The 17,951-nt window shown below is 44.9% G+C and overlaps 1 protein-coding gene across 5 annotated transcripts in view; it reads right to left on the bottom strand.

Annotated features, from left to right (window-relative positions):
- Positions 1–17,951, bottom strand: part of LOC121281860 (muscleblind-like protein 3) — a 185,715-nt gene that overhangs the window by 144,139 nt on the left and 23,625 nt on the right. For 4 of the 5 annotated variants that reach the window (XR_005943968.1, XM_041194942.1, XM_041194943.1 and 1 more), the window contains exon 2: positions 96–1,049. Coding sequence is in view for 4 of the 5 variants with exons in the window: in XM_041194942.1 (XP_041050876.1) it covers positions 96–269 (174 nt within the window). In the remaining variant the exon portion in view is untranslated. Of the gene's footprint in view, positions 1–95; positions 1,050–1,139; positions 1,210–17,951 lie in introns of those variants that run through there. The other variant, XM_041194941.1, reaches the window with a different exon arrangement.

Raw genomic sequence — 17,951 nt, forward strand, 5'->3', positions numbered from 1 at the left:
AGAAGTACAAATATCCAAGAAGGCATCAGGTCGGTATATCTTCAATAAAATTGAAATGACTGAATTGATAAAAATTTAGGCAATTAAGTTCTTACCTTCAATGAATCGAAGCAGGCAATGACACGGCCATTTTCAACATGGCAACTTCGTGAAGGATGGGCAAACTTGCATTCCGCATCGGACCGGGAACAAGTCCCTCTCTGGAATTCCCGACACACTTCCAATGTCAGCCATTTTGTGTCACGGATCATTGAAACATTCACAGCCATATTAGGAAATTGAAAGGATATGTGGGTAATCGAATCCCCCCCACTTTACTTTTATTCTGTCCCACCCCCCCAAGAACAGTACCAGTTTAAGAAAAAAGTGTATAAAAGTAAGTTAAAATTATAACTTAACAAATAAAGTCGTTCCTTTGGTTAAAAAATATATTTCTTTTTTTCTTCTCAGCACTTAGGTTTTCAGTTAGTCAGATCGCTGTGCAGAAACATGACATCGGTCAAAGAGCCAATCTTAAATTAAAAAGAATTCATCACACAAACAGGCGGGCATCGATTAACGGGTTAGCCCCTTTAGATGTGCGTTGGCAGAAAAATATATCGCCTTTTGTGCCAAGTGAAGAAGTTATCTGAAGGTAGCAGCAGCCTGTCAATGGAATTCCGTGCTCTCCAGTAACTGGTTTTGATTAATTCTCTTGTAGCATATGTTGCTGTCGGTGCTTCAATTTACAGTTAAGCTTCACTTCTCTTGGGGAGAGGGAGGTGAAGATCTCTCTCTCTCTCTCTCTCTCTATTCCCTAGATCGCGCATTAACTGATCGTGAGACAGTGGAAGATGAAGATGGAGTGATGAGAAAAGAAAGAAGAGAGGGAATACTTGCTGTTGAGCGTGAAAAAGGCAGGGAGAAAAAAATTGGGGCGTTCGGCGAAACGAAAAGGATGGGTGATTTGTCGTCTCCAAGAGCTGCTTTAAGCAAAGCCAAAAGGGAAAAAAAAGCCCGAGTTAGAAATCCAAGCAGCAGAATCTTCAGAAAAGGCACTTTTCAGCAACCTGCGGGGAAAGAAAGAAAATGTCAGGGAAAACAGGCTGAAAATATATAAGCTCCCCTTCATAACCTTGATTTTTCCACAACAGTCCTACCGACATGCCATAAAACGTTCAGACACTAACAGTGCAGCATTTTGCAGTCAGCCATTGGAGATTAAAAAAAAGGGCCATTTCCCTTCATAAAGCTGCACATGGTAAGGAGGAGAGCCAATTGGGACCAGCGTTGCAGTTAAAGCTTGGGCGACTGGCCAATGAGAAGGGCCGTCTCATATTGATCCATTCTGGCAGACGTTCATTGCTATGCCCACTGCACAGAAAAATCCCTCAGCCCTGATGTGCTTGCCTCTGCTGCACTAACGATACGTACAGTAGGACGTTTTAAAAGGAACCCTCCCTGGCTACATGCTGTGTGTGTGTGTGTGTGTGTGAATGTGTGTGCGTGTGTTCGTGTTTATACATTCAGCTGGGTGGCACCAGTCATTTTGAGCCTCCTGTTAGGTGGCTTATATGCTTATGAAAATGTCAGGTCACAACAAAATAAAACGCCATACCAGCTGCAGCAGTAAGAGAATCAGCCCGGCATAGCTCAGTGAAATGCCTGTAATGGTTTATGGCTGTGTGCCACATCCGACTGCAGCCAGACATAGTCTTGAGATGCAAGAGAAAAAAATCTAACAGGGTGTGGTGAGCAAACAATGCAGTCCTTACTGCAAGGAAAGAGAGAGAGAAAAAAAAGCCTTGATTAATCGTCACCCTCGTTCGACTCATAATTAAAGAAATAAAACCATATTAAATTCACAGGGTTAGATGTCGATTTCTGTGTTATGATGCATTCTGTGCAGGCAAGTACACAACATTCAGCCAGCAATGGCTAGGCCAGGGAGATAAAGGAGTGCATATCGCAGCAACTCAGCTTTATCATAGAAATCCTGGGATACAAGAATCATTTATTTCATGTGAAGGGGGTAATATGAAAGGACAAATCTGAGGAAATTTTGATACACAGCCAATAGAGCCTGACTATGAAAAAGAACAGGCCACAGAGGGTTAAATGGTATGTCTAGAATGATTTTGTCCTCTGTGTAAGGAAAGCAAATGAACAAAAATGGAGCCATGTACAGAGAAAAGATAATGAATAATGGACGAGGTCCATGATATTCTACAAGTGAGCTCACTGAGTTATGAAGATCATCCCTCTAGTGATATTTCTTAGTTGCTCATATAGTGTTCATTGGTAAAAGAACTCAATGAAAAATGAAGAATTTCAGAACTACATTTGATTACTGACTTATGCTGAGTTTGCCAGATGTCACTGCAGCAGGATTGGGGAACTGAGTAACTCCTGGGTTAGGGATGACACAGAATAAAAAATCTAGAAAATCTCCTTCCAAGAGCTCCGCTGAAGGTGCGGCAAAGAAGTTCAGCAGTGGACGCTGCGAGAGGATAGGCCTGTGCTAGCCTGTGACCACATAACAGTGAACAATCAGTGTCACTGACAGCCCAAATTCAGATGGAAAAAAGTGTTGCTTCAGTGAGATAATACAGGACACAGACTGTGTGACAGTACAGTATAAACTAATGTACAGGACACAGTCTGTTTGACAGTGCAGTATAAACTAATGTACAGGACACAGTCTGTGACAGTGCAGTATAAACTAATGTACAGGACACAATCTGTGTGACAGTACAGTATAAACTAATGTACAGGACACAATCTGTGTGACAGTGCAGTATAAATTAATGTACAGGACACAGTCTGTGTGACAGTGCAGTATAAATTAACGTACAGGACACAGTCTGTGTGACAGTACTGTATAAACTAATGTACAGGACACAGTCTGTGTGACAGTGCAGTATAAACTAATGTACAGGACACAGTCTGTGTGACAGTGCAGTATAAATTAAGGTACAGGACACAGCCTGTGGGACAGTGCAATATCAACTAATACACAGGACAGAGTCTATGTGACAGTACAGTATAAACTGATGCACAGGACGCAGTCTGTGGGACAATCCACAGTATTTACTAATAGGACACAATCTAAGGAACTGTCCCCATATAAACTAATGCACAGGACATAGTCTGTGGGACAGGCCCCTTTAGAAACTAATGTACAGGTCATGGACTGTGGGGCATTGCAGTACAACCTAATGTACAGGATGCAGTCTGTGTGGCAGTCCACAGTATGTATTAATAGGACACAGTCTATGGTGCAGTCCCTGTTTAAACTAACGTAGAGGACACAGTCTGTGTGACAGTACAGTATAAACTAATGTACAGGGCACAGTCTGTGTGACAATGCAGTATAAACTAATGTACATGACACAGTCTGTGGAACAGTACAGTATAAACTAATGTGCAGGACACAATCTGTGTGACAATGCAGTATAAAGTAATGTACAGGACACAGTCTATGGCACAGTACAGTAAATATTTAATGCACAGGACACAATCTGTGTGACAGTACAGTATAAACTAATGTACAGGACACAGTCTTGGTAACAGTACAGTATAAACTAATGTACAGGATGCAGTCTGTGTGACAGTGCAGCATAAACTAATGTACAGGGCACAGTCTGTGTGACCATGCAGTATAAACTAATGCACAGGACGTAGTCTGTGTGATAATACTCTATAAACAAATGTACAGGACACAGTCTGTGGGACAGTACCGTATAAACTAATGTTCTGGACACAGTCTGTGGGGCAATCCACAGTATTTAATAATAGGACACAATCTATGGAACTGTCCCCTGTATAAACTAATGTATAGGACTCAGTCTGTGGGACAGGCCCCTGTAGAAACTAATGTACAGGTCGCAATCTGTGTGACAGTCCACTATAAACTAATGTACCGGAAGCAGTCTGTGTGATAGTCGACAGTATCTATTAATAGAACACAGTCTATGGAGCAGTCCCTGTTTAAGCTAACATACAGGACACAGTCTGTGTGACAGTACAGTATAAACAAATGTACAGGACACAATCTGTGCGACAGTGCAGTATAAACTATTGTACAGGACACAGTCTATGAGACTGTACAGTATAAACTAAGGTGTTTGACAGTACAGTATAAACTAATGTACAGGACACTGTCTGACTATGCTGTGTAAACTAATGTACAGGACGCAGTCTATTTGACGGTACTGTATAAACTAATGTACAAGACACAGTCTGTCTAACTGTGCCGTATAAACTAATGTACAGGACGCTGTCTGTTTGACAGTACAGTATAATGTAATGTACAGGACACAGTCTGTCTAACTGTGCCATATAAACTAATGTACAGGACGCAGTCTGTCTGACAGTCTGTGTGACAGGACTATGTAAACTAATGTACAGGACACAGTCTGTCTCACCGTGCAGTATAAACTAATGTACAGGACGCAGTTTGTGTAACATTACGGTATAAACTAATGTACAGGACACAATCTGTGTGACAGTGAAGTATAAACTAATGTACAGGACACAGTCTGTTTGGCAGTGCAGTATAAACTAATGTACAGGACACAGTCTGTTTGGCAGTGCAGTATAAACTAATGTACAGGACACAGTCTGTATGACAGTGCAGTAAAAACGGAGTGAAAACAACAGATTCTAAGATGGATGAATATCAGCATTGCTGTACCCTGCTAATTCCAAAGCCACTGTAACAGAGCCAGGGTGACTAGAAGAACTCATCAGAGGTTATCATCTTAGAGGAATGTAAATGGCCCATCACCTGACCCATCCACAAAACACCCAGACAACCTGTGCATGCAACTAGATTAGACATAACCACTTAGGACAATGGACTCTGCCTGTGAAAGGAACTCTTCCCAGCCATAATCTAATCATGTCTAAACCACAGACCTGGAATTAACTTATGATGACCATGTTTGGATAACTGGTTTGGTGTTGAGCGAACTAGTCTCTTTTGTATTTAGGAAACTGCTTTTCTCCAGGCCAGATTCCAGAAGAAGGAGAGGCACAGGTGAGGTATATTCTGAGTGGGTATATTCTCTCTCTCCACCTTGCTTGCAAGCTCGAGCCCTGCCTATTGTTTGACTATTCACATGCTGCAAGCAGTGTTTTAGGAGTCAATCCAGCAGCTGATGTCTCCAGAAGAAAAGATAATTCATCCATCAATATCTTTAAATTGTGTTGACGCAAAATCCAGAGACCACCAAGCCTTCTGAAATTATCCAAGTTTACCAGATCTGTATACCACTGACTTTTACTGGACTTTAAAACTACTTAATTTTTCCCTGCACTTTGTAACCTTCGTTCACTCATACACACACACATACATACATACACATACTGTAATCTACATTCGCAGACTTCATAACTTACATTCACACACACACACACACAAACACACACGCGTGTGTGTGTATATGTGTGTGTGTGTGTCTGTGTGTGCATGTGTACGCGTGTGTGAGCCCTTGAATGCACGTGTGTGTGAGAGAGTTGGATCATTTTTATTATTTATTTAGATTGGGTGTTAAATACAATACCGTTCTATTTTCTTCTCAAAACTTACAAGAAATCCTATCTGTGTGTTGTCTTCTACAGTCACAGCATTTAAATTGTTAAACACTCACTGAATTGGCAAGTGTATATTCTTAAACCTGCTGTAGTCAAACGAAGAATGGAAAAAGAGGGGAGCCATTCTACTCCATCTCACCAGGTCATAACAATACCTTCAAATGTCACTATGAGATTAGTTTCTTGTTTGTTTACAAACCTAATAGGCACTTCAAGGATTACAATTTTTTTTTGCACTCGAGTAGTTTTTTTCCAGTATCATGTGTGTTTGAATTCAGGGTTTTATTAGGTTGTTGAAGGTTTTTTTTCCCCCAATGATTTTAAAATAATTGCCATTGTTATTGCATGGCTTCTGAGAGCTGTACATAGATCATACTGGGGAAGTGGCTATGGATGATACTTAGGGGCATAGAGACGGCATGGAGTGTGGCTAGGGGTGTGAGGTGCATGGAGATGTCACGAGAAATCTGAGAGGACAGGGGTGACATGGGCTGTGGATGGGGGGTGATGGACAGGGTTGAGGGATAAGTTTAAGGGATCTTTAAACGATGTTGGGAACTGGGCTGCTGTGATGGAGAACCAAGGCAGGCCAGTTTCACTCACACTCCGCACATATTCCATCACACTTGCAAAATGTACTATTATACCCGACTCCTCTGTGAAAAGATGAAAATCCCAGGCAAAAGTGGACATGGGTTAGGTCTGCATTCCAGGAGATACAAAAGTGCACAGGTCTGATTTTACTGAGCCCAAACGAAAATCTGGGCCAGTATGTGAAAGTGTCCATTATAAACCAATATACAGGACACAGTCTGGGGAACCATTTCCAGTATAAAACAAAGTAAAACAGAGGCCTTAATTTTTGCCCCCGTATTGGAAGCGCACAGTCCGGAAAATTACAGGCTCCACAAGCCCGACTCGGGAGAAAGATGACCAGACTTACATTCAGTGGGGAGGTGGGTGTTAACTGGAGTCATGCCTGCTGAGCTCAGAAAGAGTGCGAAGGCAGGACAGGGGCTGCTAGGTGCAGAAGCTGGCTGGGCAAAAAGCTGGCCTTGGTGACCCAACACTTTGTCCCAGCTGTGAAGAAAACAATATAACAAAACACAGCCACCACCTCGTGCTCCCCATGCCCCCTCCAATCCAATCCACACCATCTCATGTCCCTTAAGCTCCCCATGGCCCCTCATATCCTCCATGCCAACCTATGGCCCTTCCAGCCACCCCATTGCCCTTTATAGCCCCATGCCAACTTAGTGCCAATGCATGCCAATGCCTGTCCCCCCACCCACCATCTTTGCCCTTACAGGTTCCATGCCAACTCAACTAGTATCCACCATGGGCAGACCTCAGGACCCATGCTGAGAGGAAATAAAAATAAAGCTCTAAGTGGATATTGATGAATACATGATTTTTAAAAAAAGACTTTCATTGATAAAAACACATTTAAATTCCTTTGACCACTTAATCTCTAATAACAAACAGCATTTGACTTCACAGTCCCATATCAAAGACTTTGGCCCAGATTTTCGCGTTGAGTGGGCAAAGGTCATAGAATTCCCAGCTCTGTGAATCCAACCTTTAAAAATGCCGCCTGTAGTTCAGATTTTCATTCCGCGGTGGGGTTTGGGGGGAAGCGGGGGGGAGGCACTGGATTAGATGTCCAGCTTGCTGCACTGTAAGGAGTACCTCTGTGCTCTGGCACCATGTTGAATTCAATTTAAAAAAAGATTAAAACAAAAAAAAAGTGCTCCAATCTCCCCATGTCCCATCCATGCCAACCTATGCCCCCCACGGCCCATCATATCTCTTATGCCAACCCATGCCACTCTATCCATCCCCCATGGCCCTGCATACTCCCTCATGCCAACCCTCACCAACCAACCTTTGCCCTTACCACCTCCATGCCAACTCACCTAGTTTCTAATGACAGGTCCTTGATAGCTTGACAGTTATTTGACAGCCTGATAGTTCAAATGAGTTTATGTACATTTTATGCATAATCATGTTTACTTTCAACAATCCTAAAGGGTGCCTTACCTCCCCCAAAGGTGTCCCAGGACAATATCTAAAGGGATACCTTACCTCTCCAAAAGGGTACCCTGGCTATCCAAATAAAACCACCTCAGGCCTCCTCTTACCTGTTCTAATCTGCACATTTTGGGTCTAACACTTCTGCCCTACCAAAATTCCACTTCAGTGGAGGAAGTTAGTGATTTAAATGGGCGGCTGTGTCCACAAACCACGCATGTGCGAACCCTGGCCCGACTCTACTTCCACCCCCACGAAAATGGAACATGCTCTCCGCCATGGTAAAAATCAGGGCCTTTATAACCAACTGGATTTGTCAATCAAGCTGTGAACTGACAGGCACCCCATTGTGTTAATGATAGGTTGTGAAATCAGTCATGCTGCACAAAGTCTATAATGATAACACCAGGCTTATATCAACAGACAGAGTGAAAAAGAAAGCACTGATTTTCTTAACCTGCAGACAGTTTTTAAAAATTTAAAGGACAGGGGATTTAAATTACTTGACAGCTTGACTGTTCCCTTGACAGTTCAAATGAATTTATTTACTTTTTATGCACAGTCATATCTACTTTTAGTAATCTCAAAGGGCACTTGCCCTCTCCTAAAGGGTAACTTACCTCCCACAAAGATGTCCCTGCACCAATCCAAAAGGATGCTCTACCTCTTCAAATGTATACCCTACTTCTACAAAGAACTCTGCTCACTTCAGACTTTCTCCTGCTAGGTCTAAAGTGCACATGTTGTGTTTTGGGCATCCCACTAGTGAAAACTGGATCTGACTGAAGGCACCTGCACTTAACATGTCAGGGAATCTGGAGTCCAGCATCATTCTGGGTAAGCTCTACAGCACGCTTACATTGCCCTGGTGTTTTGAAGAATGAGCAAGCCTCGAGGGCAGTTGTCTGTGCTGAGATGAGGTGATACCTGGAGGAGGGCATTCCCAGCATCAGATATCAGAAAACAGATATGCCTCTTCACACGTCCATCCAGCATCCCAGTCGCAACAGCACCTGACAAGACACTTGCCTGATCCACAGTAGGCTAGTTGCTGCATACCTTCAATCTGGCAAGGGTCCTCAAGGGATCAATCCATCAGAACCAACGCAACCACGCACAAAGCGTTATATCAGTGGTGACACAGAAATATAACTTGGGTAAAAGCAAAATACTGCGGATGCTGGAAATCTAAAACAAAAACCAAAATAGCTGGAAAAACTCTGCAGGTCTGACAGCATCTGCGGAGAGGAACACAGTTAATGTTTCGAGTCCGGTTGACTCTTCATCAGAACCCGTTCTGATAAAGAGTCATCCGGACTCGAAATGTTAATTGTGTTCCTCTCTGCAGATACTGTCAGACCTGCTGAATATAACTTGGGACAAGGAAACTGATGAAATACCGCAGCTGTGACTGCACTTAGAGATGACTCAGCTGACTGTGATACACTCCCCAAAATGACATGGATATCTGGCAATTTAAGTTAGGGATCCTTAGCTGCAATCCTAACCCAAATATGGAAGTGGAGCACCTGAGCATGATGAGGTCAGACACTTGGCTGCCTGATATTGAGATGCCTCCTCTTACACACAACCAGTGTGCCCTCATGGCCATCCCTAGCCCTTGCGAAGTCCAAGACATATTCCACCTCAAGGGCATGTGTCATTGCTAATGAGGAGCACTGTTCTGCTTCATCACTCCTATCTCTCTGCTCCCCTCCACATTGTTTGAAACAACGATGTGCGATTCCATAGCATGCTTAAAGGTTGTTTTGGCCTCAGAAGTTACCATTTGGAAGTAGCATCAGTAACCTCTTGGGGGTGTCAAGATGATGGGACGCACACCGCTGTCTACCAACTTTGTGACCAGACCCTTCTATCCACAATAGTCACGACTGCAAGGTGAGAGATGCTTAGAGTTGGACATCTCAGTGCCTGAACACAAATGTGCTATTGCTTCATCACCTTGAGGTAACAAGGTGCTCCCGCATTTTGCCAAGATCAGCAATTTGACACTCAGAATGTCAGAAATCTGCTCGGCTGAGGGCAGTGCTCATAAACTCTGAGTGTGGGCTCATATCATCAAAACCCTGCCAAGAGACGGCAGGCAGATGAAATTGGATGGTACATGGGCCTTCTCCATGCGTGAGTACATCTCTCCTTAAACACTACTTCTTCACCTTTCAAGAATGCAGGTGAGATAGGGACACTCCTCTGCATTAATCATACAGAGCCAAGGATGCACATGATGGGACCAAACAAGGCACGTGACCGAGGTTTGTTCCACAAGCACACTTAACATGAACGTGTAGGCATTAATGAAATGGAGCATTACGTTGAAACAGGCCACTCACTGTGGTGAGATGATAACACACTGCATGGAAGAGAAACTCAGGATAGAGGTCATTGCCATAAGTGGGTGCAAGAACCAAGGTCTCACATGTGATTGACAGTAACACAGCTCATCATAAGCAGGAGGCATAGACAAGAGGAGATACAAATGATTGTGAGTCTATTCACATTTGTGAAGATTATATACATGTAGTTAACACCTGTGCCAACGCTGTGCAACTGCATCTTTTTCACTTTCCTTACCCTGCCACTACATCTTGGTGCTCCCCTGACATGCACAACGGAGGTGGAGGTAGCCTGCTAACTGCTATACCCTATTGTCTGTGATGACCTTGGCAGACGTCTTCTGGCTGTGGCCTAGGAGGGCCCTGGCCTGCTTTGGGTGCCCCTGCTGTGGGTCAGGTGAATCCTCCTAAGCCTGTGGAGCTGGAGCTGGGGTCACAGGGAAAGGGGATTTGGATTGACCAGACACTCCCAGAGTCACCTGGGTGGATGGCCCTGGATGTTGAGCTGCTGGTCATAGGACTGCAGGAGGCCATGATTTAAGACCAAGTCTGGAGGCTCCTCATCAGACTAGGACTCAGTAGAATCACAGCCTCCAGCAGTCCTCCAAGTGCTAGCGACCTCTGATGTCCTTGCCTCCCCCAGCTGTGGACCTGATGGTGCGTTGTGCTAACCAGATTGTGACCCCGAGGCTAATCTAGAACTAGGTGCCACCACGGTGTGTGTCTCTGAGCTGATGGAGGGTGTGGGTGAGTGCTGTGACTGGCAGGTCTTCAAAGGTGCTGTCCTCGGGTTCCTTATCTGAGGTGTTGTCAGGGATGGAGTTGAGGGCCTGGCTTGTGGATGCCCTGGGCAGTTTCCCAGAGGTGCCTATGAAAGAAAGGAGAGGCAGTTAGTGCAGGGCAGGTGACTCTGAAACAGGAGAAATCACTCACAGTAAAGTTGAGTGATGGATGTTGTAGTGCAGGATCCTCACTTGGGTGTCCGCCGCTTATCTCAACATCAGCACAGGCACAATCTATGTCCTCTCTGGCCAGCTCTATGGCTCTGTTCTTAAAGTCCGTGAGAACCTTGATCTTGGGAATGCCACCCCTGCACTGGCACCTCTCCTGCTTGTTGTGAGCCAGCTTGCCCTGCATGAAGACAGATGAAAAGAGTACGAGCAAAATGCATGTGAGCACAGATGATAAGCATGTGTGGATGGTGAGTGGAGCCCTGGACATGATTAGGATACAAACTCCAGAGGAGATGAGGCCAGATGGAGATGTCAAGGTGTGTGAGTGTGTGCTGTTGTCCTTTGAGTTGGCAGCGAGTGAGATCCTTATGAGTGTGAGTTGAGAGTGATGAAATGGTTGACTTACCCGAGCGGAACGGATGAGATTGTTCCTCTTCCTGCACTGGGTTGTTGACCTCTTCTGCAGGGCGTTTGCACTGACCACCACTGCGACCACCTCCCAAGCTGGATTGGTCACCTAGATGGAAGGCCTGTGGCCAGTGCTGGTTTAGAGAACATCGTGGCGGGCCTCGACTGCGTCCAACAGACATACCAGTGAAGCGTCACTGAATTTTGCCGCATCATGTTTTCTGTCTTTGGAAGCCATGCCTTCACTGTGGGTATCCGAGGCTGCAGAGAGTGTGAATGCTGCTTTGCAGGGGCACCGTTCAAATATGGCACCCAGAGTTAGGGAGCACTGAGGTCATGGTGGGGCGGGTGAATCAGATGCTGCTCACCAGCGAAACGGCGTGTTTCCCCATGGATGAATCATTAATGCAGTCTGAAGCACAGAATATGGCACAAAAACCCGCCATTGCGGCCAGCGGGTGGAATGCCATTTTTTGCTTTTTGCCACTTAATGCTTTTCACGGAAAATCCCAGCCTTCATCTCCACAAAATGGTCTCTCCTACCAATGCTGTCATGGACAAGTGCATCTGTGACAAGTAGGTTGGTGAAGACATGTTGGCTTTTCCCTTGTGTCGACCCTCTCACCACCTGTCACAGGCCCAGTCTGGCCGATATGTCCTTCTGGTACAACTGAGCCACTCTTGATGCTGGACAATGAAGTCCCCCACTCAAAGTACATTGCCACCCTCAGTGCTTCCTCCAACTGGTGTTCAATATGGAGAAGCACTGAGAGAGGGGAGTAGGAAGTAATCAGCAGGAAATTTACTTGCCCATGTTTGATCTGATGCCATGAGACTTCATGGGATCCATGGCCAATGCTGAAGGCTTCCAGGGCCACTCCCTCCTAACTATGTAGCATTGCACTGCCACCTCTGATGATTTTTGTCCTGTCGGTGGGACAGGACCTACTACCCAGGGATGGTAATGGTGGTGCCTGGGGCACTGTCTATAAAATATGATTTGGTGAGTCTGATTACGCCAGGCTGATGTTTGAATATTCTGTTGGGCAGCTCTCCCAATTGCCCTGATGTTAGCGAGGAAGACTTGCAGTGTCAACTGGGCAGAGTACACCACTGTCATTCCCAATGCTTAGTTCAATGCTGGGTGAATTTTCATTTAAATTTTTGTAGTGGTTTGATGCAACTGATGGGGCCTGCTCAGCCATTTTAGAGGGCATTTAAGAGGCAGCCACATTGCTGTTGGTCTGGAGTCACATGTTGGCCAGACCAGGTAAGGATGGCAGATTTCCTTTCCTCAAAGACATTAGTGGACCTGGTGGGTTTTTATGACAATCCAGTAATTCCATTGTAGTTTTATGGTCATCATTACTAAGACTCGCTTTTCATTCCAGATTTATTTCATGAACTAGACTTAAGTTCCTCCAGCTGTAATGGTGGGTTTGAACTCATGTCCCCAGGTCATTCGTCCAAGCCCATTGATAAATAACTAGTCCAATAACATTACCACTATGCTATGATACCATATAAACAGATGGATAGTCTGTAGTATAAACAAATATACCGAACATAGTATCACAGTCTGTGGAACAATTCCATCTATAAAGCAATATGTAGCACTGTTTGTGGAATAGTCCTCCGGCATTTTGTTTTTACTCATTCTTGCAATGTGAACATCACCAGCAGATACTCCTCATTCTTAATTGCCTTAAGAAGGTGATGGTGAGCCACCTTCTTGAACCACTGCAGTCTATGTGGCGTAGCTACACAGTACTATTAGGAAGGGAGTTCCAGGATTTTGACCCAGTGACAGTGAAGGAAAAGCAATATAGTTGCAAATCAGGATGTGTGCGGCTTGGAGGGGAGTTTGCAGGTAGCGTTATTCCCAGGCATCTGTTGCCCCTGTCCATCAAGGTGGTAGAGGTCACAGGTTTAGAAGGTGCTGTCGAAGGAACCTTGGTGAGTTGCTGCAGTGCATCTTGTAGATAGTACACACTGTTACGGCTGTGCGTCAGTGGTGGAGGGAGTGACTGTTGAGGGTGGTGAATGAGATGTCAATTGAGCGGGCTACTTTGTTCTGGATGGTAGCAAGCTTCTTGAGCGTAATTGGAGCTGCACTCATCCATCACAATCCCAACTCCAAGGTACAGCACAATGTGGAAGAGTCCTCCAGGATAAAACAATGCACAGGAAAGGGAGTTTATTTTAGCGTAAGGATGAAAAACAAACTAAATGGATGTTGCACCCATTTGAAAGTCTAGGCTTAATTTGCAATTTTGGGGCTAATTGGTGAATGTAATGATTTAAATATGCCTGGATGTGCAAGCATGGACACCTGCACATTTAGCACTCAAGGTCCGATTAGGAGCAATTGTTGTAACGTGGTATAAGTAGCCACTGCACACATTCGTCCACTGAAGGTGTATACCTTCATTTACAATTACCAAGCTCTCTCTTCCAGGACAAGATAGTACACAACAACACCAACAAGACACGACTGCATGAGGTTGCTCAAAGCAACAAAAATTTGCATTTATGTATCACCTTTAATATAGTAAGACATCCCAAGGCACTTTCAAATCAAACTAGTTATGCACCGAGCCATACACAGAGATATTAGGGCAAATGACCAAAAGCTGGATCAAAGAGGTAGGGTTTAAAAGGTGATTTGTAAGAGGAGAGATTGATAAAGTGACAGGGAGGCTTAGTGAAGGAATTCCAGAGCTTAGGGCCTAGGCAGCTGAAGGCATGGCTGCAATGGTGGAGCATTTAAATTCAGGAATGCGCAGGGGGCCAGAATTGGAAGAGTGGAGATATCTCAGAGGCACGTGGAGTTGGAGGAGATTACAGAGATAGGGAGGGGCAAGGTCATGGAGGGATTTGAAAACAAGGATGAAAATTCAAAATCAAAATGTTGCTTAACCAGCAGCCAATATAAGTCGGCGAGCACAGGGGTGATAGGTGAACGGGATTTGGTGCGATTTAGGATACAGACTGCACAATTTTGCATGTTCTCAAAAGGATGGAAGAGTTCTTTGGAACGGTCAAGTTTACAGTAGAAGTGATCGGGAGGGGAGTAGCAGACACCATGGCCACGGGCAGAGCAGGAGCATATCGCCTAGAGATGTAGGTGAGAAGCACAGCTGTTCATGATCCTGAATTCCCCCAAAGATATCTTTCTCCCAAGCTCCATATGGTCTCATCACACAAATTCTCCTAAAGTGAAAATACATGCTGAACCCCCAATTCCTCTGGCTTTAACATTGCAAGCTCTCAGGAGCAAGACCCAGCTGACCTCACCCAAACCCCAACATCCAGAGCAAGTGAAAAAGGAGGAAGAGCCATCTCGCACCTTGGGGGAAGAGGAGGAGGAAATTGAGGAAGAGAGTACTGTATTAATTACTACCACTATCACAGGCACCATCAGAGGCCAGCAATGCCAGTAATTTAAGAGGCTAGGACAAAACAAGAGGCACCATAAACCAGTGGGCCAGACTGGGTGGAAGGGACACTACAGGTACTACTATGCCAAGGAGTTGGGTAGGCATGATTGTATTACTAGTTCAGCTGTAGAGGAGTCAAATGAGGACCTAACAGAGCCAAGCTTTAAAAACATGATGATACAACAAACTACATGCTTGGTGCACTGGAGCGCCTGCCTACAGATTGCAGATAGAGCGATGGAGGAATCTGGCTCCACCTTGGTCTGCGGCTTGATGCAGAACCTGGAACCAATCCTCTCCAGCGCGAAGTAGCTGGCCACCTCCAGCCAGCGATCTGTAGAAACCGACATCATGCAGGGCCTGATGACTGATGGTGCAACTTCCAATGCAGTCATTGTGGCTTGCATGCACCAGCAAAGTGCTGCAATATAAGCTCAAGTAGTGGCCATGGGAGCTCTGTGTTCCTTGGTTGAAAGGAACTTGCAGTGTATCTCCAATGGCTAGAGATCTGCCTTTTACCAGATCATACAGTGGGCTGAACAGAGACTCAAAAGTACAGGTGTCGGAATCATGGAGTATGAACCTACTGGCCTTCCTCCAATTGCCAGCATTGCTGCTCCCTCCATCAAAAATGCAGCATCATCCCCATCATTGTCTCTCAACCAGGGAGCCCAGACTGTTGATGCCATGCTGAGGCAGGTGCATCAACACCCACTCTCTCTTGGATACATGGTAGGAAAACAACTGAACTCTTCATTTTCTTATTAATCATCCAGCTCGCCTACTGCTGCCAATGGGGTGACGCTTTGTAGAAGCACCAGAGAAGGCAAGAGCCCTTATAGGATGATTACTAAGGGTAACCACCAGAATGATTATGGGAGGAGATGATAACACAGTGGTAATGTCACTGGGCTAGTAATCCAGAGGCCTAGACTAATGGTCTGGGGACATGGGTTCAAATCCCACCATGGTGAGAGCCATCCAATATCAGACTGTGGAATGCTGTTGCCCCTTGCCTTATCTGCCATATCTGCATTCAATCTTCAAACCTTTCATCAAGAACATAAATAAAGATCATTGATTTCATGACCCCCATTCTCATCCCCACTCTAGGGTTGGGGGGTGGGGGGAAGACATTACATAGTGGTAATATCATGGAACAAGTAATCCAGAGGCCCAGGCTAATGTTCTGGGGACATGGGTTCAAATCCTACCATGAATTCAATTAATGAATGTGGAATTATGGGGTGTAGTGATATTGTCACTGGACTAGTATTCCAAAGACCAAGGCAGTAGTCTTTGAATCCCACCGTGTCAGGTGGTAAAATTAGAATTCAATAAAAATCTGCAATGAAAAGTCTGATGATGACCATGAAACCATTGTCAATTGTCATAAGGAAAAAACCCACCTGGTTCACTAATGCCCTTCAGGGAAGAAAATCTGCCATCCTTATCTGGTCTGGCCGACATGTAACTCCAGACCCACAGTAATGTGGTTGACTCTTAAAAGCCCTCTGAACAAGGGCAATTGGGGATGGGCAATAAAAACCCATCTGGTTCACTAATGTCCTTCAGAAAATCTGTCATCCTTACCTGGTCTGGCCTACATGTGACTCCAGACCAACAGCAATGTGGTTGACTCTTAACTTCCCTCTAAAATGACCAAGCAAGCCACTCAGTGCAAGGGCAATTGGGGACAGCTGCAAAGGTTGGCCTGCCAGCAATGCCCATATCTCAGGAAAGAATAAATAAAAGTAGTTGAACATTTGTAAGTGCTGTTGGCTGTATCATGTTTCCATTGTTTGTTTTTGCTTGAGATAAATAGTGATGATGAGAATGGGGTCTTGGAATCAATAATCTTTATTTATGTTCTTGGTGAAAGGGTTGGAAGATTGAGTGCAGATATGGCAGACGTATTGGTAAGGCAAGGGGAAACAGCACAGTCTGATGCTGGATGGCTCTCACCATGGTGGGATTTGAACCCATGTCCCCAGAGCATTATCTCAGCCTCTGGATTACTGGTCCAGTGACAATATCATTATGCCATCATCTACCCTATAATCATTCTTCAATTTGATAGTGGCAAGCTAAGCTCTCTCTAAGCTGTGTGCCTGCACAGCCCCGCACAAATCCATCAAGCACTCCTCCAATATGCTGCATTTAGCTTCAAGTTGGTACATGCAAACTCCACAGCCTACAATGGGTCCCCTGGTTTTGTCCCAGTCAATAAATTTGGGACAAATTCCTGAGCAGCACCACCTTTCCCCACACCCCCAGCCCCAGCACCACACCCTCACTGATGCAGAGATGCTGAAACCTGATTCAGAGCCACAGTCTTTATCATCCAGTACAGTCTTGTGGTCCCCAGAGCAGGTCCCTGATTCTATAGCACTGGCTTTTAGCACACCTATCAACAATATCAACAGTGTTGTGGTGAAAGCGTTGAGCTTTCATGCAACCACAAAGTCGAACTGTACAATAAGCAATGCAAAATAGCTGCACCCACATGGGAAGGGGTTCCCAGTCACAAGAGGGCATAATATATAATGGTGTGGCCGCTTTCTTTTTTCTGTCCCTGTACATCAAATTTATACTTGTATTCACTAACAATGCCAAAAAATAACCAAACTGAATATGTGCAAACAGCTCCTTCACATCAAAATGAAATATCAAACAAATTTAGGCTCCCAATAAATGCAAGAAACAAAAACTTCTTTGCAAAAGGCAATACAAACACATGCATAGGAATCACAACAAATAATATGCATACTGGGCAAACAAACACATTTCACAGGGGTGGACTGCCCTCCAGCCACAGGAGTTTATTCTGCCCCCAAATATTAGTATTAAAGCTGCAGTGTACAATCTGCTAGATGTTTTATGAGACAACTCTGTCAGGTTGAGCGCCTCAGAGTTGACACCAGGGAAACAGGGCTAATAGTACATGTAGATGGCTGGATAAGTGTGCTAAAAGCCAGTGCTATAGGATCAGGGACCTGCGCTGGGGACCACAAGACTGTACTAGATGATAAAGACTGTGGCTCTGGATCAGGTATCAGTATCTCTGCATCAGTTGGGGGGTTCAGTGAGGGGTGGGGCGGAGGGCCGAGGGTTGCTGCGGGTGGTTGGTGTTGCTCAGGAGTTTGTCCCAAATTTACTAATTGGGACAAAACCAGGGGACCCATCGT

The sequence above is a fragment of the Carcharodon carcharias genome, chromosome 9 (genome assembly GCF_017639515.1).
Source record: "Carcharodon carcharias isolate sCarCar2 chromosome 9, sCarCar2.pri, whole genome shotgun sequence".
Lineage (NCBI taxonomy): Eukaryota > Metazoa > Chordata > Chondrichthyes > Lamniformes > Lamnidae > Carcharodon > Carcharodon carcharias.